Source organism: Austrofundulus limnaeus, unplaced genomic scaffold (genome assembly GCF_001266775.1).
Source record: "Austrofundulus limnaeus strain Quisiro unplaced genomic scaffold, Austrofundulus_limnaeus-1.0 Scaffold66, whole genome shotgun sequence".
Lineage (NCBI taxonomy): Eukaryota > Metazoa > Chordata > Actinopteri > Cyprinodontiformes > Rivulidae > Austrofundulus > Austrofundulus limnaeus.
Window position 1 is genome coordinate 870,190 of NW_013952468.1, and position 23,977 is coordinate 894,166.

General features: G+C 40.1%; 3 protein-coding genes across 5 annotated transcripts in view; 2 read left to right on the forward strand and 1 right to left on the reverse strand.

Annotated features, from left to right (window-relative positions):
• ccdc85al (coiled-coil domain containing 85A, like) overlaps positions 1–6,732 on the reverse strand; it is a 25,729-nt gene extending 18,997 nt beyond the window's left edge. For both annotated transcript variants that reach the window (XM_014010241.1, XM_014010240.1), the window contains exons 1-2: positions 5,899–6,732; positions 2,670–3,768 (exon numbers count right to left, since the gene is read on the reverse strand). In XM_014010241.1, coding sequence (XP_013865695.1) covers positions 2,670–3,768; positions 5,899–6,144 — 1,345 coding nt within the window. In that variant the 5' untranslated portion in view covers positions 6,145–6,732. The remainder of the gene's footprint in view (positions 1–2,669; positions 3,769–5,898) is intronic.
• A 528-nt stretch (positions 6,733–7,260) lies between these two features.
• Positions 7,261–17,656, forward strand: sec23b (SEC23 homolog B, coat complex II component). Of its 2 annotated transcripts, XM_014010235.1 has the most exons (19): positions 7,261–7,423; positions 9,297–9,524; positions 10,146–10,203; positions 10,340–10,426; positions 10,582–10,818; positions 10,974–11,059; positions 11,171–11,315; positions 12,510–12,668; positions 12,827–12,942; positions 13,027–13,150; positions 13,253–13,333; positions 13,448–13,537; positions 13,774–13,880; positions 14,871–15,024; positions 15,208–15,285; positions 15,422–15,583; positions 15,699–15,785; positions 15,936–16,157; positions 16,713–17,656. In XM_014010235.1, exons 2-19 carry the CDS (start codon positions 9,304–9,306, stop codon positions 16,800–16,802), a joined length of 2,304 nt encoding a protein of 767 aa, XP_013865689.1. In that variant the 5' UTR covers positions 7,261–7,423; positions 9,297–9,303; the 3' UTR covers positions 16,803–17,656. The 2 variants fall into 2 exon arrangements, with proteins under 2 accessions (XP_013865689.1, XP_013865690.1); XM_014010236.1 differs by lacking the exon at positions 7,261–7,423 and having other exon boundaries at positions 9,181–9,524.
• A 3,262-nt stretch (positions 17,657–20,918) lies between these two features.
• gsg1l (gsg1-like) overlaps positions 20,919–23,977 on the forward strand; it is a 6,263-nt gene continuing 3,204 nt past the window's right edge. The window contains exons 1-2 of the mRNA XM_014010244.1: positions 20,919–21,480; positions 23,341–23,388. Of these exons, the coding sequence (XP_013865698.1) occupies positions 21,204–21,480; positions 23,341–23,388 (325 nt within the window). The 5' untranslated portion in view covers positions 20,919–21,203. The remainder of the gene's footprint in view (positions 21,481–23,340; positions 23,389–23,977) is intronic.

Sequence of the window (23,977 nt, forward strand, 5' to 3'; positions counted from 1 at the left end):
ACACACACTCATACACACACTCATAGACACACTCACACACACACACACACACACACACACACACACACACACACACACACACAGAAATGCAAGTACATCAAAAATGAAATAATACTGTGCAAAGGGCTTAGAGGATAATCCAAGCAAGTGGAGTGTACGACATGGCCACGGGCATTAAATTCCCTCTTCTTTCAGAAAAGTCAAGACTGTACAGTTGGGTCGATGGATGGACACGATCACAAATCTGCTCTTCTTTTTGACTTTTCTTTGTCTAACTTTATTACATTAATTTTATTCCCCTGCTGTTTGTTAGTTTATATGTGTCAATGGCAATGTGGCCTATTAAATTCAAAAGATACTGTCTGCATCTCTGATCTTCAACCACTGATTGGTAGATTTGATCTTGATGTAACAAGTGAGGTTTTACATTGTAGCTCCTCTCAGGTCAGAGCTCTGCAGACCCCTGAAGGGACGTACTCACGTTATAGAGAAGCAGCCMTTCTGACAAGATGCAAGCTCTGATGACTCCACACAGGGAGACACGGGCTTTGATGAAGTTTTTATGGCCCTCGTTAAAGGCTGCTGGGTTCATGCTTTTCAGTCTGAGCTCAATTCGAAACGGTTCTGCCAGTGTTGGCAAACAACTGAACCTGAGGGCCAGTGAGTGCCCCGTGCACTCACTGCTTCTTCCAGTTCAGGATTTGTGAGGCTTTAATGTGTTGTGGCTTCAGCAGACATCACACGGGTTTCAGTTTACATCAGGACTGAGCTCTCTTAGAGCTCCGGGGTGCACCGACAGTGAGAATAGAAACAGAATGGCGATCTAAATCAAAGTTGTGCTTGTCTTCCAATAATCCAGCTCAATCCACAGAGATTATGAAACTGCATTTTTACTACTAGACTAGTTTTTCAGGCTGCTATATTGATGTTCTTAAGTAAAAATGACTTCATTTATTAGATATTTAAATTTAATCAAATATCAGGGTCTATCTCACCAGCTGTGGCTGTTGGGGATGAGTTGATACAAAATTGCGGGAAAACAGGCACATTTTTCGGTTGCAGCTCCACTAAATTCTGAGTGTTTTAAAGTGATCAATCTTTACAAACCACAGCAGGTAGAGCCCACATGGACTGTTTGTATTCCTCTTGTTATTTCAGTCTCAAATTGCAAAGTCAGCYTGATATTTCACCTTGAGGAATATGTCCTTTAGCATCTGAGAGCTCTGAGCCACTCAGCACTTTTTACCCCGGACTCCAGAAATCATTATCAGCCACTGCTGGGTGTTTAAACAGCAACCAAGTTGGTTCTTTGATTTTTTTCYGCCTCCGCTCTGACATCCATAACTCCTGCTGATCTGCCCGAGATGGACACGACTCGAGCCAAGATTCAACCTTTAATCATCCTCTGATGAAGGTGGGTGTTTTTCTCTCACAAGAGAGCCGATGTATTGCATTATTTTGGAGCCCTGATACCTTGAATGTGTTATTTTAAAATTAAAATTCACTCTTCATTTTTTAAGTCAATTTTTTAAGAACTTAAAACGTCAACGATGCTGTTAATTTTACAACTGCAGTTGTGTTAAACAAATCTCTTATAAATGTTTATAGAAAGAAAAAAACTTGTGGGGGTAGTGGTAGCTCTGTCGTCAGTCCTGAGGCTGAAGGTTCGAGRCCAGGTTGCATAAAGCAGCACATCCAGAATAAAACCAAATCTTTCATACAACAGTTGTAGAAGATAAGATTCACAGATCAGACAGGGCAGCCCTCTGAGATCTCTTCTGTGTAGTGAATCTGTTCAWTGCTCTGGTGACATTGTCTTGATAAGCTTTTTTCAAATGGGTGATGTGGAGAAAGAGCTAAATGTCTTCATTCAGGATAGGCTAATGGCTAGCCAAACAACAAACTGATGCAAACAATGCTACATTAGCTAAAATTAAATCTATACATTTTTTCATGTTTGTTTAGTTTGTGGCTAATTTCTCAGAACAGAGCGTGTGCATAGTGTCGATGGTGCCGAAGCTGGGAATGTATCTGTCCAATATAGTCAAGTAGATGTTCAATATTAGTTTTTATCAGAGGTATAAAGCACTTAAAACTAAGTAAATGTATAAATATCTTAACAGAAAATAAATGGTAAAAATTTATTTTAAAGTCATAAAACCGCTGGGAAAGTAAAAGTACTTTTCCACGCTCTCTAAGAAATGAAGTGTTGGATTTTGGTTCCACTGAGTTGAGTAATTGAGCAATTTACTTTACAGTTACTCAGCTCAGTTTAGTGGAACCAGTTGATGTAACTTGATTAAGTAAATTCAACATTTCATTTTTAGAGTGCTTAAACAACTCCTTTTATGATGAGTTTGGTCATGCTTAAATGTGTAACATGTGACGAGTTGTCACATTTTAAAGTAAAAAAGTAAAAGTATAATTTTATGTTTTGAATGTAAAAGTAAAAGTTATGTTTAAAAAGAATACCTGGTAAAAAATACAAGCCCTAAAAAATGACTTAAATGGGACATATGCAAAATCCACTTTTTTAGTTGTTAAAACGTGTTTTGTTGTGTACTTGTTGAGTCTGTAGGAGGGCAGAAAAGATGAATTTAGTCTCTCTTGGTGCTTTTTTTCCTCTGACTTACAACTCAAACATTACAGGACCACAAACACACACCTACCATTCATGCCATTATAGATGCTCCGATGATGAGGTGACAGGTCATCCCCAGCCGGCCTCCTTTGCCCGTCTCTCACGGGGCTGCCAAACTTCACGTGGTCAGGACTCATACCGTACTGGTGCCGATGGGTTTCGGGGCTACCTTGAATCATGCAGCTCTTCTCGTGATGCTCTCCAGTTCCTAAATGCACGTGCCGGGGCTCGGGACTCCCGCAGCCTGTACTGCTGATGCTGCTCCTCTGGTACTTTTGATACAGCTCTCCACTGCCTCCGTGGCCCAGGTAGTTATGCCTTTGGCCTAGCACAAGATCAGAGCTGTGGTGCTTGGGATGCTGCTCYGGACTACGATGGCCTATGTTCCGTCCGTATTTTTCTGGACTCAGGCCCCGCATGACTCGACTGTGGTCAGGAACCGATATGGAGCCGCAGCGGGGCCGGGAGAGCTGCGGCAGCGTGTACGGATACTCCAGGCTTGTGCTTCGGTGGCGCCCAGCCGGGTGCTCGGGACTGGACACCTCCCTGTCTCCAACACTCACTCCTACTATTCCACTAATGCTGCTACACCGGGGTTTGTGCAAAAGTTCAGGACTCCCTTTTTCCACACTACTACCAAGCCCTCCCACTCCTGCAGCCAGGTGGGCCTGCTTGTGGTGGGGGTGATCGGAGCTGTCGGCACTCCCCGCGCTGGAGGTGCTGCTCCCATCCCCTACATCTCTCATCAGCAGCCCCTGACCCGGCACCAGCAGCAAGCTGTTCTGGCTGTCTATTGAGTTACGGCATCCCCCCATCCCTACAACCCCTCCACCGCCACTTCCCCCGACTCCTCCTCCTCCGCCTCCCACCACCCCCTTCTCCTCATCCAGCAGCAGGCAGAGCTCCTTCAGCTCCTGGTTTTCCCGGATCACCTCTTCCTGTCGGAGCTCCAGCTCCTTGAGCTTCTGGAGGTAGAGGGTCACCTCTTTGCGCATGATGCTGGCACTGTAACGTCCGAGACGCTGCCACTCCCTGGACACACGCTTGCCTTTCTGACGGTCGTCGTCTAAGAAGCAGCACAGGTCCCGCAGCTCTCGATTGTCCTCCTGCAGCTTCTGGTTGACGTCCTGAGAAAAGGGAGAGAACTATGAGTTACACTGTGTGACACTTGAGGACATGACACTGCAAACCAAACAAACAATTAAACATTTATTGAGCATTCATTGAAGGAATGCCTACCTGTTTGCTGTCAGTTTTTATCTATAATCATCTTTGATATGAAATCACAGCTGTTTGATTCAACCTTATAATGATGTTAAGAGCAATCATGAAATCTGTTAGTGCTCAGAAAATGTGTCATGGATGACACTCAGCTACTACCACACCAAAATATAGCCTAATACAGGGCTATACAGCTAAATTGCTYYGCAGGGCCACAKTTAATGCAGGCCAGCAGCACAGGGGCAGAACATCCAGCAAGTAAAGTCGTTATGTAAATAAACCAAGTATTATAAAGACCTGTCACATTTGAAATAGCTAATTTTGCTGCATTTATTCATAAATAGGCCTACAACATGAAAAACCCCTGTGTAATAAAAGTAGTGATGACAAAACAATATCAAAAACAAAAATAACACATTATGTCTCCTATTTAACATAATGTTTTGACATCTCTGACTTGCCAAATCTTTAAACCATTTTTATTTATCTTAGTTTTATCTTCCTGTAGTTTTAAATGTCTTGGATGTTCAAAAAAATTTTTACCAGCTTTTAGACAAGATTCTGACATTTCTGTAGATACACACATGTCTAACATGTCTAAAAGAACTTATAGGAATTAAATTAGAAAACCAGGGGTTTGAGCTTGATGAATGAACCAATTGGTGGGCTGAACTTTGGTTACTTGTKGACCGGATCTGGCCCAYGGGCCACCAGTTGAATAGCCCTGGCCTAATCTCTTAAAAGTGACTAAAGTAGAATAATTTTAGTGGCCATTTTGAATTGAGTTGACACCAAATACATGTCTATTCRACAATTACTGGCAAAAAGCAAATCTARATTRAATTTTGTTCTTTATGAAATATTTTACTAACAGACAGTGTTGATTGATTTTAACAGTCAATGACTAAGTTTTAAGCAGAAATTTTGCACAATGCATAATGTTCAGATGTGGATGGTGCTCAGCTGCTAACACACTAGATTTTTGCTCAAACCTGCAGAGGTGTAGTCTTTTTGATATTTATATATAAACTTGGTTGTGGTGGACATCTTGAATGAGCTTGACTCCAAAAGTTAATCAATTAGATGTAAATCCAATGATTACTTTGAGGGTTTATTGGTTGGATGAGATATTTTACTAACAGAACATGCACACACACAAGCAAAAACATTATATCTTCTTTGGCAACAGATGATGGATCATTTATAGGACTTTTGAAAACAATCCCCTTAATGCATATGGACAATAATATCCTGTCTGAGAAGAAATGTGGCAAAATTATACAGAAAAGGGATGACACATGCTACACTGAGTCGTTTTAATCAGCCCTTCATCACCTCCAAAAGACATCCTTCTTCCCTTCAGTAACTATTTAACTCTTCCCTAAATCCTCCTCCCCTCTCCGTCAAACCCTGCAGCTTTTTCAGTGTAATTAGGCCGTATGGATRTGTAGAGGTGACAAGGTCTCCAAATGAGGTAAATGATCCCAATGTGCTGCCGAGGCTACCTCAGGCAGCTTTAACTGTAAACACTGCACACCGAGCTGCATTATCCTTATTAGAAAAGGAACAATGTAAAAGTTATGAAAAGAAAGACAAACTCTAAATAGCTTCAAATTAAGCGTGACTGATCTGAAGTCGAAAATTTCAGCATGCATAAGATAAAAATCTCACAACTGATGTTGAGGAATTTTTCAGAGAAAGCAGTAGACAGACTGAGAGAGCAAGTGAGATTTATTCAGCTTCAGCATTAGAGCAGCATTTTTTAACAATCAAAGTCTGCACTGAAATGAGCTGAAGGTCACTTTGACAAACTCTGAATTGAGAAACACTTGTTGTGAATTTTGCTCAAAAGCAGCCTTTTCTAGCTTCATAAAGTAGACGAGGCAAATTTCTGCCTGCAGGTTTGCTTTAGGCCTACATAAAGGCAAAAATAAACTTCTATCATCTCACACCGAGCATTCCTGGCACCGTGCGCGCTCTCAGGTGCGCTCCAAACCTATGATCTCATCCTTCCTCAGTGTGCGCGCGCCCCTCACCTTCAGCCCCCTGATCTCGTTCAGGTGCAGCTGGAGGCTGCGGTTGACCTCTCGGATGAGATTCCCGTGGTCCAGGATCACGCTCATCTTGTCGGCCTCGGAGCGCCTCAGCCGGCGCACCAGGTCCTGTTTGGTCCACTTCAGCAGCTCCTCGTCGCTCAGACCRGAGATGTCCTCTGCTGGACTTTCGGTCTTCGCTATGGACAGCTGGAGCTGGGGCTGGGGCGGCGGAGTTGCCTTTTCCATTGGCACAGCTCCTCCGGCACCGACAGACGGGCTGAAAATAACTTGGAGGTTCGGCACCGAGCTCTGCTCGCATCCGCTTCCCCTGTCGGCTTTAAGGACGGAAATCGGTTACCGCTCGGAAACCGGTGGCATAGTTCGGCCTTTCTGTAGCTCTCCACTCCTCCACTCTGCCGTAGAGCAACAGCTGACGGTGCCGGTGTTGGCTGAGAGCGGCGGAGGAGAGAGGATGCTGCGCTTTCTGTATCACTGCATCATCCTCAGAGCCGGAGGTAGCGCGTGCAGCCGAGGAGAGGCGCGGTCTTCATCCAGACTCCAAATCCAGTTGGGAAGTGGGGAAAGCTTCAGCAAAAGACACACCTGGTGCTCGGAGCTGGGAGAGACAGGAAGAGTGTTCTGAGCACAGCAGAACCAGAGGAAACMGCTCTGCCTTTCTCTCCTCCTTTCTGCCTGATCTCTCCCTCCAGAGGTTTGCCTCTCAACAAAAATACACATTTGCTGCAGCGACATCTAGAGCTCAGTTCGAATGCAGTTTTTTTAGTAATAATTAAAATAAAACCAGTTTCCTAATGTGAGATACATTATTTTAACTCAATTACTTTCTAAAAGTTGCAATAATCTCACGATTGTAACAGTAACACCTATTATTTCCAGCAAGTTTCATTCAAACTCGTCATGACAGAACTTCAAAAAGTTCATGAGTTTCTGTATTAAATTCTAATGCAATGTTTAGCACTTATAGGAATAGTTATCAAATATTACTTCATCTGTTAAATAACTGAGTTATCAGTTTTAATATTTTCTAAAATCAACTGTGCAGTCTAAAGACATAATTGTAGATGTGCATGCATCAGTTGTGGATGATCATTTTTGAAAATTTAATTAAAATGAACACAATTATTACCAATAAGGAAACAAAAACTATAATAAAAAAGCAAAATAATAATACCCCTGCCCTCTTGTGTGCATGCTATCATGATGTAAAGAGGAATTTCCACGTATGCGAATATTAAACTACATTTCCCAGAAGTCATTACCATTATTTCCGTAGTGCGCTAGTGTGACGTCAAGGAAGACAGAGCCAATAGGAATCTCGTGAGCTCTGAGTAACACGTCGCTCTAGTAAAGTGAAGAACCGGCCGGCTGACAGGAGTGATTCCTTCACCGACGCCTTTCTGCCATCTACATCCGTCTGTTTTTAACCTCCAAATGCTGTAATTCATCTCCAACACAACAGTCTGTTTACCTGCGGTCTAGTCTTGAAGCCGACTTGATATAAAAGGTAAGAACTCGGCTTAATTTTTGTCGAAATAGTAGGTCGCCCATTTTTTTTTTAGCTTCCAGAAAGGCACAGGAAGTGGGTTAATGCTACATTCCGCTAGCCTGGCTCAGCCGCAGTTCAAGGTGGTGTGTTCGGCAGCCGAAACAGCAAGGAGAGTTGTAATATTTTGTTGATAATATGTCAATAATTAAAACATCATTTAAGGTTGAATGCATAGAACAACCGAGTTCAGATGAATGAGTCCAGACCGATSAGAACAGAGTCAGAGAGAACAACCCTTTGCTCTCTTATCAGGGTTGATGTACGTGGCTTGTAGTTTGTATTATTGACCGAGTATATCCAAGGGTTTACTTTTATCCCAGAGCAGGAACTTTGTTTGTGTTCCCCTGTACTTTCCCCAGTGCAAAGTAAAGGTTTTGTTTTTATGTTTGCACATTTCACAATATATTAGTTTACATAAGTTGAGAGTGTAAGAAGGGTTGTATTACAGCTGAAAGATTTGTTGTTTAATTAATTAATTTGGCAACATAGTGAATAAATGTACTATTATTGCCAAATAACGCCAATAATACTCTTTTTATTAAATTGTACTATAAGACATCAGTGTTAATATTTTTGTTCAAGTTCTGATTTTGTTTAGAGTCAGACTGAAAAGTGACAAATATATCAACCAGAGAAAAAGGGTCATGTTGACATGTAGTCCAGAAGTTAAAATAAGTTTCTGATGTGTTCAGATTATCAGTTTTGACAAAGTGAGCACATATAGATTACATTGTAAATTTTTAAATTCTAGATCACCTTTTTGACTTTTTTTTAATGTTGTGCAATGTAATTGTACAATGAACATCTAATCCGCTCATAGAGTATTTCTGTTTTTCGTCATCAAACGTCATCAACGTTTATGCGTTCATACCTTTTTGCTGAACAATCAAAAACAGAGTTTAACATCTTGCTGTAGTGGAGGTTTGTTAGTTTTTATTTTTTTTTTTTTTTTCAAAAACTGTTCCAAGCCTTTAGCCGTCTAAACTCAAGCTTCTACTTACATAGTGATTGCAACTTGAAACCTTCCACCTTCACTGATAATAATTAGAAATAAAATTACAATGTGCATGCTTTGCTGTCACATTGTTTATTCACTAGCCTACAGTAGTTTAGACCTCCTGTTCCTAAAGTTGAAGTCAGGACCCCGCTATGGGTTGTGAAACAAGTGTGGGGCCTTGAAATGTATTTTCAGAAATTTAATCATATTTTAAGATAACTACAGCTTTTTACCCTGTGTTTATAAATGATAAGCAGCCATAACTTTAAAAATTGTTTAGGCTGTCTTTGACTTTTGGCTTATTAGTGATGTTTGTAAAAGTTCCAAGTCTTTGCAGATGTTTTGCTTTTGAAATGCTTCTGAAATTTGCTAATTTTGTGGTTCCGTTTTAAAACTGTCATGGTTGCTGAAGTTACTAAGTGATGMTTTGCAAAGGGCGTCACTAATGTTTCAATAGGACATAGCAATGCATGGACAGCCTAAAATAAATAGTACTAATCAAAGGTTTGGGCACACCTACTTATTCATTTTGGGAATTCTTTTCATTGCTCTCGTCATAGAAACTTGCTGAGCAGGTTTTCTGACGGCGTATGCGTGCGTCAGGCTTTCGGAGGTTCAAGTCTTAAATTAGCACAAAAAAGGAAGGATCACAAGTATATAGAGGATGTTCACTGTAGTTGGAAGACAAGAGCATGTAGAGTGAATGGAGACAGAACCACAGAAAGTTTGAAGCGACAGAGTTTGGATTACTGGAATCACAGCAGTTGTACTGAGTTCTTCTACTGGACTGATTGCCTCACTGAGGTGTGTTTAACTTGTGTTTTTCTGCTGAAGATCAGTGATGTCGACCTACCAGGAGTTCATCCAACAGAATGAGGACAGAGATGGGGTGCGATTCAGCTGGAACCTTTGGCCCTCCAGCCGTCTGGAGGCCACTAGACTAGTCGTTCCAGTCTCTTGCCTCTTTACACCTCTAAAGGAAAGACCGAATCTGCCACCTGTTCAGTATGAGCCAGTTGTGTGCAGCCGGGCAAACTGCAAAGCTGTGCTCAACCCACTGTGGTGAGTGTTACAGAGTTTCACATGTCTGCACTGTGGGAAATACCAGTACTTTTTATCTTTTAATTTAGGGTTCTCAGGAAATCTAAGAAACCCTGAAAAATTACTTTTACATTGTCCAAACAGGGAAACACAGAATGAGTGTTGAACGCAGGGAGTTTTAACATTGACCTTTTGATGAAAAGAGGATGTTTCTGAGATTTTGATGAGTACATGTATTTATGGTAGTATTCTAGTRTTGAGTCCATGTTCTGGGTGTTTCGTGTAATAAAATAACCACAGGAACTTCAGGTTTTACTCAAGGAATTCTGTTTTCATGAACTTCTGAGAATTAGCTTATTTTGAGAAATCAAGTTCTATTTCTTTATTTGTTTCCATATATTTTTGCTATTGTTCAGCCTTTTATTTTGAAATTTTGTCTTTTTTTTCCATATCATTTGAATACTTACGAATTGTATGGATTACTAAATTAAATAAATCTAAAAGTATAGTTAAATTTAAGACTGTTAATACTTTTTTTTGCAAAATGCCAAGTTCCTATGAGTTCAACACATACTACACTACAATATTATTTAGTTTTACTTATGAAAGCTAAACGCAATCATTTTTTAAATTCTTTTACAGTCAAGTTGACTTCAGAGCCAAAATATGGGCATGCAACTTCTGCTTTCAGAGGAATCCTGTAAGTACAGTGGTGCTAATATGTCCTTTTTTCTGTCAAAGGTTCTGTCAAAATGACTTTTAAGCTTCTCATATTAATGTGGATTGTCTACATTCCTTCATTGGGTTGTGTAACCTGGATTTTTGTGTCTGTGCAGTTTCCTCCCTCCTATGCAGGGATATCAGAGGTGAATCAGCCAGCTGAACTCATGCCACAATTTTCTACCATTGAGTACATTGTCCAGGTAAATGCCAAATGGATGGCACACAAGTACATAATGTGCTGCATAAAGAATGTTAATTAAACTTTATTAATAAGATGTTTGTCATTCATCCTGTTGTTACAAAATGAAGCTTGAAACCCTTCCAGATTAACCTTTTCTTTCTCGACTCTTCACAGCGAGGACCCCCGACTCCTCTCATCTTTCTGTATGTTGTGGACACGTGTTTGGAAGAAGAGGACCTCCAGGCTCTCAAGGAGTCCCTCCAGATGTCCCTGAGCCTGCTGCCACCCAACGCGCTGGTGGGCCTCATCACGTTCGGACGCATGGTTCAGGTTCATGAGCTCAGCTGTGAGGGGATTGCCAAGAGCTATGTCTTYAGGGGAACCAAGGACCTCACCTCCAAACAGATCCAGGTTGGTCCAGATCACTTTRAAGAGCAGGGAAGGTTTGTAAACAATATGGGATCCCAAGAAAAGGCCATTCAGAGGGAAATAGTGAAAAGTTTTGTTCTCTGTGAAACAAAAGGCCTAATGTTGTTGTTTTTTTTTTTTTTTTTCTATTTTTCCAGGAAATGCTTGGTTTGACAAAGCCAGCAGCTGCAGGACAACAAGGTCGTCCTCTGGCTCCTCAGGATGCTGCTGCTGCCTCTTGCAAGTATGGATACRCAAGACCACTTCCCACTTAACAATCAGTAGTCCTTTCAGAAAAGCTCGCAGCRATTTGCTGTTTGTTTTTGTGTTAAGCGCTTCGGTTGTTCACCTCCAGGTTCCTTCAGCCTGTGCATCGAGTCGACATGAACTTGACAGACTTGCTTGGAGAGCTACAGAAAGACCCCTGGCCTGTCCCTCAGGGCAAGCGCCCTCTCCGCTCCACTGGTGTCGCGCTGTCTGTTGCCGTCGGCCTTCTGGAGGTACAAACACAAATATGCTGAGAATGACAGTGAAAATGCTTTGTCAGRACACTCCCATGCAAACAGCAGTTTTGGACACAGAAATTGAAACTTCTGTTGCACAAATGGATTATCGGTCATTTTAGTTGTTCTGTGGTAACTTGAACTTTATCCTCTTTAATACAGCCATGCCACATGGCACTGTTCAGAAAGTTACTCACTACCTGATAATCAACAGTAGGTTTGTGTTGTCAGTTCAAAGGGTACTTCCTGTTTGCTTTCTGTCTACACCCCCCACATCATTATCCTCTCTCCTCTCTCTCTCGCTCTCTCTCTCTGATAATCTGTGCGGTTATATAACTGCAAAGTATCACTCTCCAGCTTTGCTGAAGGGAGATGTGCTCAGATTTTTGTTCTTWCTGTGACTCCAGATTCACCTATTTGACCTCACACACAAGTCTTACACATGAAGCAAAGCTGCTAAAAGCTTTCAGCATTTAGAGTCGCCTGGTTTCTTTTTTTTTCATCACTGTTTGGGTAGAACTTATCAAAAAGTCTTATCATATACAGTAAACGTGTTGTTTCTGTAATTGTAGATGTCTTTGTCAAACGTTTCAGCTTGTTGTGGACCTTCTCAGACTCTTGCACTTTGGATTTGATTCTCAGTGTTGATTCTGAGACCTGCCCTTAGTTTAAACAGATTAGTTTACACAGATTAGTATGCTCTTAATTTAAATCTGTTCTTTTTTTCTCGGATGTGCAGAATACAGCACTGATGGAACAAAAATATTTCAAGTGGACTAGAATAATAAAAAAGCTCATGTTTAAAAATCATCTTTCAAATTTTATATTGAAGTTGTATTTTTGCACAAAATATTGATTACCATATTTATTCATGTATAATACGATCTCAAGTATAATACGATCATCATTTTTTGATCTAACAAAGCAAAAAAATCTAATTATCAATAAACTGTGTATAATACTATCCCCCATTTTATGGATGATTTTTAGGGTTAAATTTCTAGTATTATACATGAATAAATACAGTATTTGAATGCATTCCTGACTATCAACCATTTAAATGTATTCAATACACAAAACAACTCATTATGTCAAACAATATTAAGACCAGACTTTTCTATAAACATTTAAGGTGCACTGATCTCGTATAATGGGACCACTGAAAGCTAACTCCCTCTGTCTTTTCCTCAGGGGACATTCCCCAACACAGGGGCTCGTGTGATGCTTTTCATTGGCGGGCCACCCACCCAGGGACCAGGCATGGTGGTGGGAGACGAGCTGAAAACCCCCATCCGCTCCTGGCATGACATCCAGAAGGACAATGCAAGGCATTTGAAGAAGGCCACAAAGGTGACAAATTCACAAAATGCTGTTTAAATCCATATACTTGTATTTGTGTTGCAAATATATCAACTTCATGAGTATTCTGTGATGAATGTATTTCATGTCTTTTCTCCTTTTTTATATTTACTTATTTATTTATTTATTTATTTATTGGTTTTCCACAGTTCTTTGAAGGCTTGGCCAACCGGTCTGCAGCAAATGGCCACAGTGTTGACATCTATGCCTGCGCTCTCGACCAGACTGGGCTGCTGGAGATGAAGTGTTTGTCTAATGTCACAGGGTACGCTAGCACTCGCTCTTTCATCATCAAGTGTTTGTTTTTCTTCGTAGGTATAGCTAAGTAATGTCGTGTTTTATGTTTCAGGGGACACATCGTGATGGGAGACTCTTTCAACACCTCTCTGTTCAAACAAACCTTCCAGAGAGTCTTTAGTAAGGACTACAATGGAGACTTCCGGATGGCGTTTGGAGGTGTCTTAGAGGTCAAGGTAAAAAAAAAATGTCACTGTTCCCAGTCAAAAGTGCAATATAAATTTAAATCTTTGATAAATTTATTTTTTAAAGGTTAATGAGAGATTTTGTCTTTGTAGACCTCCAGAGAGCTGAAGGTTTGCGGGGCCATTGGACCCTGTGTTTCACTCCACTCAAAGGGTGCCTGTGTTTCTGAGAATGTAAGTCCCTACCACATGTAACACTGAGGAATTCAGATTCCTTACACCATGAATGTAACCTGAGAGCTATCCATTAACTGGCATTCACCACAATGTCTTCTGTGTTTTGTGTAGGAGATGGGTGTCGGTGGCACAAGCCAGTGGAAAGTGTGCAGTCTCAACCCCTCCACGACTCTGGGCATTTACTTTGAAGTTGTGAATCAGGTAAAATAAGTTTTTATTTWTTTTATTGTTTGCTTTTTTTAGATGACACGATTACAAAGTCATGCTGAGAGCATAATTTAGAATGGCAGCAAAGAAAACATTAGCTGTGAGAATAATGCCGTTCTTTTACTAAAACTCCTCAAACAATGGCTTGTTGTGTTTCTCCTGCAGTGAAGGGCGATTTGTAAAGACATGCAAGGGAGGAATAATTGTTTTGTGTTTCTGTGTGTTCGTAGCACAATGCACCAATCCCTCAGGGCGGCCGAGGAGCGATCCAATTTATCACCCAGTACCAGCACTCAAACACACAGAAGAGGATACGGGTCACCACCATCGCCCGGAAGTAAGACTCTGATTTTTTTTTTTTTTTTTTGCTTAAGAAGGACAACGTGTGGCCAAGTTCAGACCTTCATTTTACATTTGTCTTGGATGATTTGATTGCAAATGATCAGTTCTGATTGAGTTCATACCTGAAGATGTGTTTGTTTGGATGCCAGGTCTCTACAGAGACACACCCAGCAACATCACACACTAAAACAATGACATGAAAGRTGTTACTTTGACAGAAACACATCCCAGAGTCATTTGAGTCACATTTTTGTAGAGTTCTCTCTGGGTGAACTTATTTTCATAACAGTTTTGATGTTGGGGAAATAAAATAAACACAGAGCTCAGTGTCACAGTAAAGACTGAAGATTTTCATCTGTAGAAATAGAATAKAATMGATCTTTATTGTTRTTGYAACAAGTACAATGAATTTAGGTGTTCTCTTATGGCGTTGGAATATAAGCTGTAAAGAAAAGTAAAAATATTTACAATATCAAGATCTAAAGAGACATTAAAGAATAAAAAGATAAAATAATGGCATCGTTGTACAGCATTTTTCATATTTAACAGGGTTTTTTGTATGTGTTTGCACTGCAGGATTATGTTGCGTTCAATGCCCTGCTGGGCTGTGGGAAATTCGCTCCTGTGTTCAGCGCTATCAAAATGCAGTCTGGTTGGTCAGGACAGATTAAAATACCAGATCAGATCATTCTGCTATTTAGTGTTATAGTATGTTATGTTCTTAATTAACCATTTCCTTGTATCGAAAAGGTATTAACATAATGRAATACAAACTATGAAAATCAGCCTTTGAAGTTAACACCTCCACACATTCCGTCTCTTAYTAGAGATTTGCGTCTACGAATAAGCCGTAAAGATATGCAAGTCATGTGAGCGCATAATCTCACCACACCCATGCTCACCTGTGCTTCTCCTCTTTCCCCCCGTCCTGCTTTCTTCTCCCTCTCTCCTCTGCCTTTTGTTGACTTTCTGTGAACTACTCAAGCTGGGCGGATGCTCAGTCTCAGATTCAGCACATCGAGTCCTCGTTTGACCAAGAAGCAGCCGCGGTGCTCATGGCTCGACTGGGAGTTTTCCGGGCAGAGTCGGAGGAGGGACCAGATGTTCTGCGTTGGCTCGACAGGCAGCTCATCCGCCTGGTGAGTGACGATCCCACGCACCAGCCAGTCCTCAAGACAATGGCACTACATAATTGTCATAATTATATAACATATTTTGTTAATTTGTCTTTTGTTTTTGTGGGTTAGTAGGTTAACCAAAATATCTGTGAGTTTTTTGGTATGTTCAGTATTTAAACAATGTTTCACCACMCATCATTTCAGTGTCAGAAGTTTGGCCAGTTCAACAAAGATGATCCTACATCCTTCAAACTGTCAGAGTCCCTGTCCCTCTACCCACAGGTAAAGCTGCCCTCTAGTGGAAATAAAAGAAATCTACTCAAACTTTTTGTTTGTTGAAAGTTAGTTGGATATTTTTCATATGGTAATTTTATTACTTACCTCATCAATCATTAAACCTTTTCTCCTCCACTTACAGTTTATGTTCCACCTTCGGCGGTCTCCGTTCCTGCAAGTGTTCAACAACAGTCCAGATGAGTCGTCCTATTACAGGCACCACTTTGTGAGACAGGACCTGACCCAGTCCCTGATCATGATCCAGCCTATCCTCTACGCGTATTCCTTCCACGGACCACCAGAGGTCAGTCTCATTCTCCTCTTATTGCTATCCCACTGCTAGCAGAGCAGCTGAGCCTTTTCCTAACGGGAGGTTTTTGATGCAGAAGTGTTGTAAATGTGTGGTTTGTTTTCCACAGCCGGTGCTCCTGGACAGCAGCAGCATCCTGCCGGACCGAATCCTGCTGATGGACACTTTCTTCCAGTTGGTTATTTACCATGGAGAGGTGAGACACTGATCATAAACATGTCAGTTTGTCGAGTTTTAAACACCTTTTTAAAAAAATCAGTTTATCTAGCAAATGTCTTATTTCTTTCTGCTTAAGGCAAATTGATGCACGCTAAAATTKACCTTTTTTCTTCTGTCTTTCTTTCAGACCATAGCCCAGTGGAGAAAGGCAGGCTACCAGGAAATGGCGGAGTATGAGAACTTCAAACAGCTGCTWCAGGCTCCTCTGGATGACGCTCAGGAGATCCTGCAGACCCGTTTCCCCATGCCTCGCTACATCGACACGGAGCACGGAGGCTCCCAGGCTCGCTTCCTGCTCTCCAAAGTCAATCCATCGCAGACCCACAACAACCTCTATGCATGGGGACAGGTACAGYACCAGACATTTTTGGGATTTTTTTATTTTTCAGCTTCCTAATTATGTTTCAGTGTAATGTTAGCTGCAATCTGATGAAGCTAAGTTGGTCAGTTTATTTTTTTCTTATCTCTTTTAATGAAACGAAATGATCAAGATTCACCTTCAAAGCTTTCATAACCACATATAAATTAAATACAAAGTTCTTTTTCCTGTTTTTCTTTGTATTAAAGCAAAAACTTAAAAAATTCCCAGAATTGCCTGAAATGTTTGAAAAACAATCAGATCTAACTTCTTGAAATATTTGTCTCCAAACATGGGTTTATGGATTAGTTAACCTTTGATTATAAAAGGGGGAGATTGAAATCTAAAAACAGCATTTAGCTCTTTATTTCCAGACTCATTGAACTGAACTATAAACTTTTGTGTAAACTGCAGCACGCCTTGCTATAATAAAGGATTGCATGTAGCAATGTGTCCATGTACCAGTTATGAACACATTTATTTGAGAACCAGTTATTTTATTTAACCTTAGTTCTTGTATTTTCATTGTATTCTTTGTTATTGTAGGAGACAGGAGCTCCCATCCTGACCGATGATGTCAGCTTACAAGTCTTCATGGATCACTTGAAGAAGCTGGCTGTTTCCAGCTCCACGTAGAGCCATTCCACTGCAGGAAAGGAGCACAACCTTCTAGGATCCAACAACATTTCCCATATATATATTTTTTGTAAAGAAGCCATACGCCCAGTCTAATGTATGTGCTTGATCCATCTTTACTGTCGTTTGCCTTGACTTGTGATGTTTCCAAAGTGCAGAAGAAGTGAAGTAAAATGAAAAGGGTCAGGGATGGTGCAGTCATGAAAATAAAACTAGTAACAYTTTTGTCATTAAGGATTTATTTATGCAGAATCTGAGGCAGTAGACTGTGTGCATGTGAGCAATATGAAATTCTGCTGTTTTATACTGGTTCTTACCTCTGACTCTATGATTAGACTAATAATATTTCCATTAGTTCCTTGTTTGTCCTTCTGTGTGTGTGTCTGTTGTGTCGGACTGGATTGAAGCTGCTGTGAAATAAGATGCCTGTATTTGTGTTTGCTTTGTCTATAGCTAAAGATGAAATGTTTAGATTTTTTTGTCATGAATAAATTATAGTAGAAACTCTAAATGCTCAAATGTCTAATCGGACTGGACGCTGGGGACTTGTTAATCGGTTTGTTTAACAGTGAGCTTCTTCAAGGATTATACTTCCAACTTTTTCTACGAAAAACTCTGTCAATGAAAAATGAAGATCCACGTTCTGAGGACAAAATCACATCTGCTCAACTGGGACAAAGTCTTTTTTTTTTTGTCCTCAACCAGGCATTAATGTCTATTTTTATCTTGGGACTGTATAAGACATTCTATAGTTTCATCTGGACCTGTTGACCATCTGGTACTTTGCACCCGATCACTGCCCAAGTGTCTTTGTAATCTTAACTTTAATACAGAGCAAAACAGTGCAAAAGCAAGTGTCATCTGATTGGCTGGTTCTTCATAAAGCCCTTCCAGCATGAAACTTATCTGTCCTTGCACCAGATACTATTTTCTGTTTGATAWGGCTTTATTTTGGACATGTATAAATAATACGTAAAACAAATAAAACTTAGTAGCTGACAGTCATTCGCAACACATATTCTCACTGCTAATGCTGTTTTGCCCAACAGMAGAATTCTTCGTTTAAAACGTTAGCATAATAAGTAATATTGTCCTGATGCATCTCATAAGTAATAAGTAATATTCATTCCTTCAAAAAAATGAAATGCTTCTTGAGATTTTATTTATTTCAATAAGATTTCTGACACATTTTATGAATTAACACACCAAGGAGCTCCTTCAGTGTTCACAGGTCGTACCTGATGCGTGCACCAACATGAGCTGCAATCGATGGAAAGCCAGTGCCGACAAATCTACATGGCATTACACGTCAATTTGACACGTAAATGACGCGTCAACAACGCGTCGTTTTCGTGTAAATGATGCGTCAAAAATTTAACACGTATTTTACGCATCAACAACGCGTTGTTTACGCGTCATTTACTTGTCAAATTGATGCATAATGTCACGTAGATTTGGCGGCTCTGGCTTTCCATAGAAACCGACTCGGTTGACGTTTGTATTGGTATCCAATCAAAACTTTGTCCCCAGGCATCTGTTAGCTCACATGTTTCATCTGTTTACTAATATTAGAAAGATGAACGATTGCACGCAGCGTGTTGTCACAGCAGTAGGTGGCACACCCGTTTGAAGCCCTCCCCAAACAATTGTCTTTTTTTTTTCTCATTCATCCCTGCTGATGTAAAGCTCACAAGTGCAATCATAAAACCACTCACTCAACATCTACTGTCACTGTAAGCTGATTTCAGAGCAGACAGTATGATTTCGAGGATCAGTGGATGCCAGATTATAAAGCCTAATCCTCAGGGGCTATGTGTTAAGAGGCAAATTCTACTCTTATCAGCTTTAAGCAGAAGTTGCCGCTGAAATACAAATGAGTTCTGTGTCTTTCAAAAGCTTAGGCCTCACCATGTTCCGCTCTGAAGCCACATATGCTTTAGATGCATTGAAGGGGAAATCAAAAGATGCCACGCACCAGCTTTTAATCTCTTTTGACAYGGATACTTGTGCACAACACAACAAGCTGCATCTAAAGCCACACGTGTTTGCAGTTCACAGCAGAACCGTTACATGGGATTAGAGGCGGCACTGTACATAGATATGATGTGATCTAAAGACAAAATAAATGTATCTTTGTTTAATTTCTGGTTTTACATGCTTGGCCTTCTTGGTGCATGAGAAAGCTGCAGCTGTCCGTGCTACAGTATGAGATTAGGATTGTCCAAATCCTGATTGTTTTACTTCCTGTCTCAYAGCCAATGCTGCAAGTAAATGCGTTGCCTCGTTAGCTTCTATCAAGAAGGAATCAGCTGAYGTTCAGAAAGTCTTATCAAAATGGTGACATTGATAGAAACTTATAAAAGGTAAACCTGAAATACCAATTAAAAAAATGAAAATGCCAAAAAGCAAAGGAAAAGTCACTGAAAAGATAACTTCATAAATGATGTTCTGTCAGCAACAATTGGTTCCTCTAAGAGTTGTTTTTTTCTGGCAGATGTTTTGTWGGTTTAAAATGTGATTAAATAAAGACAGAGGTCAAGCTAGAATCTAAACAAAATGCTTCCTATGAAGAAACCTGAAAACCTATAAACAAAAACATCCTCATAAATCTGACAGACGTATAAAAACTGCTTTTGAAGGGGAGTGTGGGGTTGATATGTGTTTTCCAGGCACAAAGTTTAATTGTATACCACAATCAATTAACTGTGTTACCTTCAGGTGAAAATGCTGTATATATCAAAAAKAAATTAAATTTGCATCAAAGTCTATCTAAACGTCTAGATTTTAGCCTCTGTCTCTTTAAGAACCTCCTACCATTTCTGACACTCCCACTTCAGCACGTTTTTACAACAACGCTTCGAAGGAGAGATGCTTTGTGGGGCAGACTGAAGGGAGGAGCTTTGAGTAAATAGGCGGAGCTTTGTACCAGCAAGTGTTTAGGCAGCTCCACATGGCCACAGGAGATTAAAGGATTTCTCAAACTTGCATGAATTAGTTTTATTTTTTTATGAGAGAATGACATTATAACATGATATAAAGCTAAAAAAAATGATTTTGCATAACCCCACACCTCTTAAATCAGGTTATCTTTTAGTAACAAAAGAAAGTTTGGGTCAGTGATGACCAAATATGTTTCAACATATCATGTGGACGAGTCTCACATTATTTTAAGACTCTTATAAAAATAGTTTCCATGCAGTGCGTGCTGTGTGCATCGCTTCACTGCAGATGAGTGCTTTTCCTCTTCCAGGCTCTGCGGACGTATTCGTTACCCAACACTGCAGCCGCCATCAAACTGCGGGGATTAACTTCTTATTATTGCCACAAACTCAGGAGACAACCTTTGACCATCCTCACAGACGTCACAAGCAGTGACTGTTGCCAAGTCACTGGTGTCCACTGATACTCTGGATGACTCCTGTCAGCTGTTGGCAACAGCCAGCGGATCATTTAAACACACAAAACACTTCTTAAGGTGGGAGATTATGGACCAACCCTAATAGTACTTTGTTTTATTTACTTCAACAAATTTCATCTGTTTATAACAACCTTCACAGCAGATACGACGGTGTTAAATTAACACTATTAACACTAAACAATGTCAAATCCTCGCTCAACAGTGTTAAATCAACACCCAAAATGCCACATTTACTGTTTCTGGTTTACATTGATTTTCTTTATAATTTTAAAATAATGAATAATAATATAAAATTCAATTCCTCACGACTGTTGCTAATGTAATAAATGTCTATTCTCGTCTTCGTTGTGCTGAAGTGAAGAACCTGCAGCAGATTTGTCTTCATCATTTGGAGCTTCTTTAGTGGACAGAGCTGACCTGCTTTATGAGTTTTCACAGTCGTGTAGATGGCTGGTTTATCCTGGTTTGACCTCATTCACTCTTTAAACAGTCTTTACATGTTGGTTTAAATCATTTATATTTTTAGATTCAGAATAAAACACATTTCAGATTAGAAACACTGCTTTTTTGTCTTCTCTGTTCATAACTTAATAATTGCCTTTAAGTGCAGCTGGTCTGCAGGCAGATGAGTCTAATTGAAGGTTATTTTCAGTGGTAACTTCAGCCACATCCAGGCTGATAATCTCCTCACATTTGACGGTCAGAGGGAATGAAACGTCCTGATGACGACGGCAGCTGAAGAAAATCCCACTCCTAATGCAAACGAGCATCAAATCCTCTGACAACGTGACGCAGCTGGAGGCTCGTGGAGGAGCGTGCGGGGGTTAGATGGAGTGATTTGATTTCTCTTGGATGGGGTTAAAAAAACCGAGGGATGCCAAATGGATTCACTCACCTGGGCTCACCTGGTGTGTTTGGCAGTGAAGCAGCTCTCATCCTCCTCCCTTGTCTCTTCTTTGACCGTTCAGCCCTGAGCTCTGACCATGAAGACCAGGACCCTGCTGTCGGTCACCCTGAACTTCTTCGCCCTGTTCTTCGCCGTGACCGCCTTCATCACGACGTACTGGTGCGTGGGGACCCAGAGGGTCCCCAAGCCYAAGTGCAGCAAGCTGAGGACCCACCACTGCATAGACTACGGGGTGAACGAGACGGACCCCAACAAAGTGGTTTACAGCTGGGAGACCGGGGACGACCGGTTCCTGTTCCGACAGTTCCACACTGGGATCTGGTTTTCCTGCGAGGAGAACATCCACGATGAAAGTAAGGCCAGGTGTGTGTTCGTGTGTGTGTGTGTGTGTGTGTGTGNATTTCATACTTTTAACTGTGACTTCTTCTGTTTGTCTGATTTTGCTTAGAACAGGATTGTAAATGTCTGAGGTCACATCCTTCCTGCTGAGATCAGACTTTAAAGCTTTAAATTGCAGCTGTGTTTGTATGTTTGTGTGTGTGTGTGTGTGTGTGTGTGTGAGTGTGTGTAAATTAATTTATTTCAATTTATAAATACTTGCACAAAAAAATAACAGTATTAAATTGACATTGTGTAATTTAACACCGCCACATCTGCTGTGTGTTCTGAATGACTCTSAGCTACTATCACGCTGAATTTCAGCTCAGTTTTTGTAAAATTAACTGAATTATAGTCCTTTTTGTGTTTTCTACACTCAGTTGGCTGTGACAGCCATCTTGAATTGGACTAGCTCCAAAAGTTATTCAGTTGTAAAGGTAAGACTAGTGAATATTTGCTGTCTGTTTGCAAAATATCCAAGCAGTGGTTCATGAGATATTTTTGCTAACAGACAGACAATTGACTCCAAATGGTTAATGGTAACATTTAAACAGTTCTGGCCCAATCTGTGTTGAATGTGCTGTGGATCAGTTTCAGCTACTACTCTAATAAATTTGATGTAATGGTCATTACAACCATCTTGAATCTGGTTGACGCCAGATGTAAATCAATTTTAGTTGATGATTGCATTCTGCAAGTTTCATTAGATTATGTTCATGAGATATGTTGCTAACACAGACAGACACATGCAAATGCAAAAACAAGTTTGTGCTTATCAATGTTGGGAGATAAATGTATATCAAAGCATCACATTTTTATATTCCAGGCTGTGGAAGGCTACTTTGCAGCCTCTACGTTTGCATTTGTATTATTTTCATTTCTCGGAATAAAGATTTGAGCTTTTCTTGTAATATTCTTCATCCTGACAGAAAAGAGATTGTCCTTTCTGACAAAATGAAAATATGTTATTTAATTTCAGTTTTGTTTACCTTCCTTTCAACGCTCGTCTAAATTTTGACACATTTATGTTGGTGGTAATGTTCAGCCTTTTTTCCACTTGTGCTGTTTTTTTTAACCCTTTATAATAAGGTGCAGAACAAACATCTGCATTTCAAATGTTCTGAATGAACTCATTAACAGAAGGCTTTAAATGTCTGAACTCTGAACAGAACCGGATTCTTTCCAGACAGAAACTGTGAATGTTGTTCGCAGAAGCGACTGAACAGCCTGACTTAATGAAGATTATGTAACTCGTGTCTTGATGAGTTTTTCCTCAAAACAGCTGTTGCCGCCCTCCTTCCACCTGATTAAAGAGCTCCATTTACAACAAATCCTGTGACAGGACCCAGCAGCCGCCAGATGACAGAAGGAGGTTGTCATTTGTGCAGGAATCCAGGGGGTCAGGGGTCATTTGTTGTCTATCCTGTTTGGTAAACTGACCCAGGCTCTCAGTAGATGCTTCCATCTTTGAGCGGCCTGATTGGTTTTACAGTACACTGATTTTTTTTTTCTTTTTCACAACATCTGGTGACACAGAATGAGAGATCAGAARCGTGTGCCTGCATATGCCTCATATTCAGTGTGGAGTTTATTCATTTTCTGAGGTTGTGAACTTTGATGTTTGTTGTTGTTGCTGTGAGGATTTACAGGATCACACTTTCAGCTCAAGTTGTCAGACACACCTGGACAGAAACAGTGACAACATTTAGGACTCAGCTTTTAAAACATCATTTAAGTAATAGGAATGTTTCATAAACTCKTGATTTCCTGAACATCTACCATCATTAGAAATTAGTCCTGTCATGACGTTATTTGTTTTTCTGTTTTTCTCTAAGGTGAGAGATGTCGAAGTTTCATTGATTTAGCTCCTGCATCAGAAAAAGGTGACTATCTTTTACTCATCTTCAGAAGCAAACATTATCTTTACTAATCCATTATAATGTGGTTATAACATGGTTATAACATGGTTAAAAACAAAGTTATAACRTGATTAGAAGCACAGTTATAACATKTCAGRAACACAGTTATAACATGGTTATAACATAGTTAAAAACATGATTGTAACATAGTTAGAAAGACATTATAACATGGTTATAACGTGGTTAAAAAACATGGTTAAAAACAGTTTTAACATGTTAGAAACACCGTTATAAAATGTTAGAAACACAGTTAACATGGTTATAACATGGTTAACAAAGTTATAACATGATTAGAAACGTATTATAACATGGTTAAAACACAGTTAGAAACACAGTTATAACATAGTTAGAAACACGTTATAACATGGTTATAACATAGTTATAGCATGGTTAGAAACACTGTTATAACATGTTAGAAACCCAGTTATAACATTGTTATAACTTGGTTATGAACATGGTTAAAACATGGTTATAAATGTTCTAACATGGTTATAACATAGATAAAAACACAATTATAACATAGTTAGAAAGACATTATAACATGGTTATAACA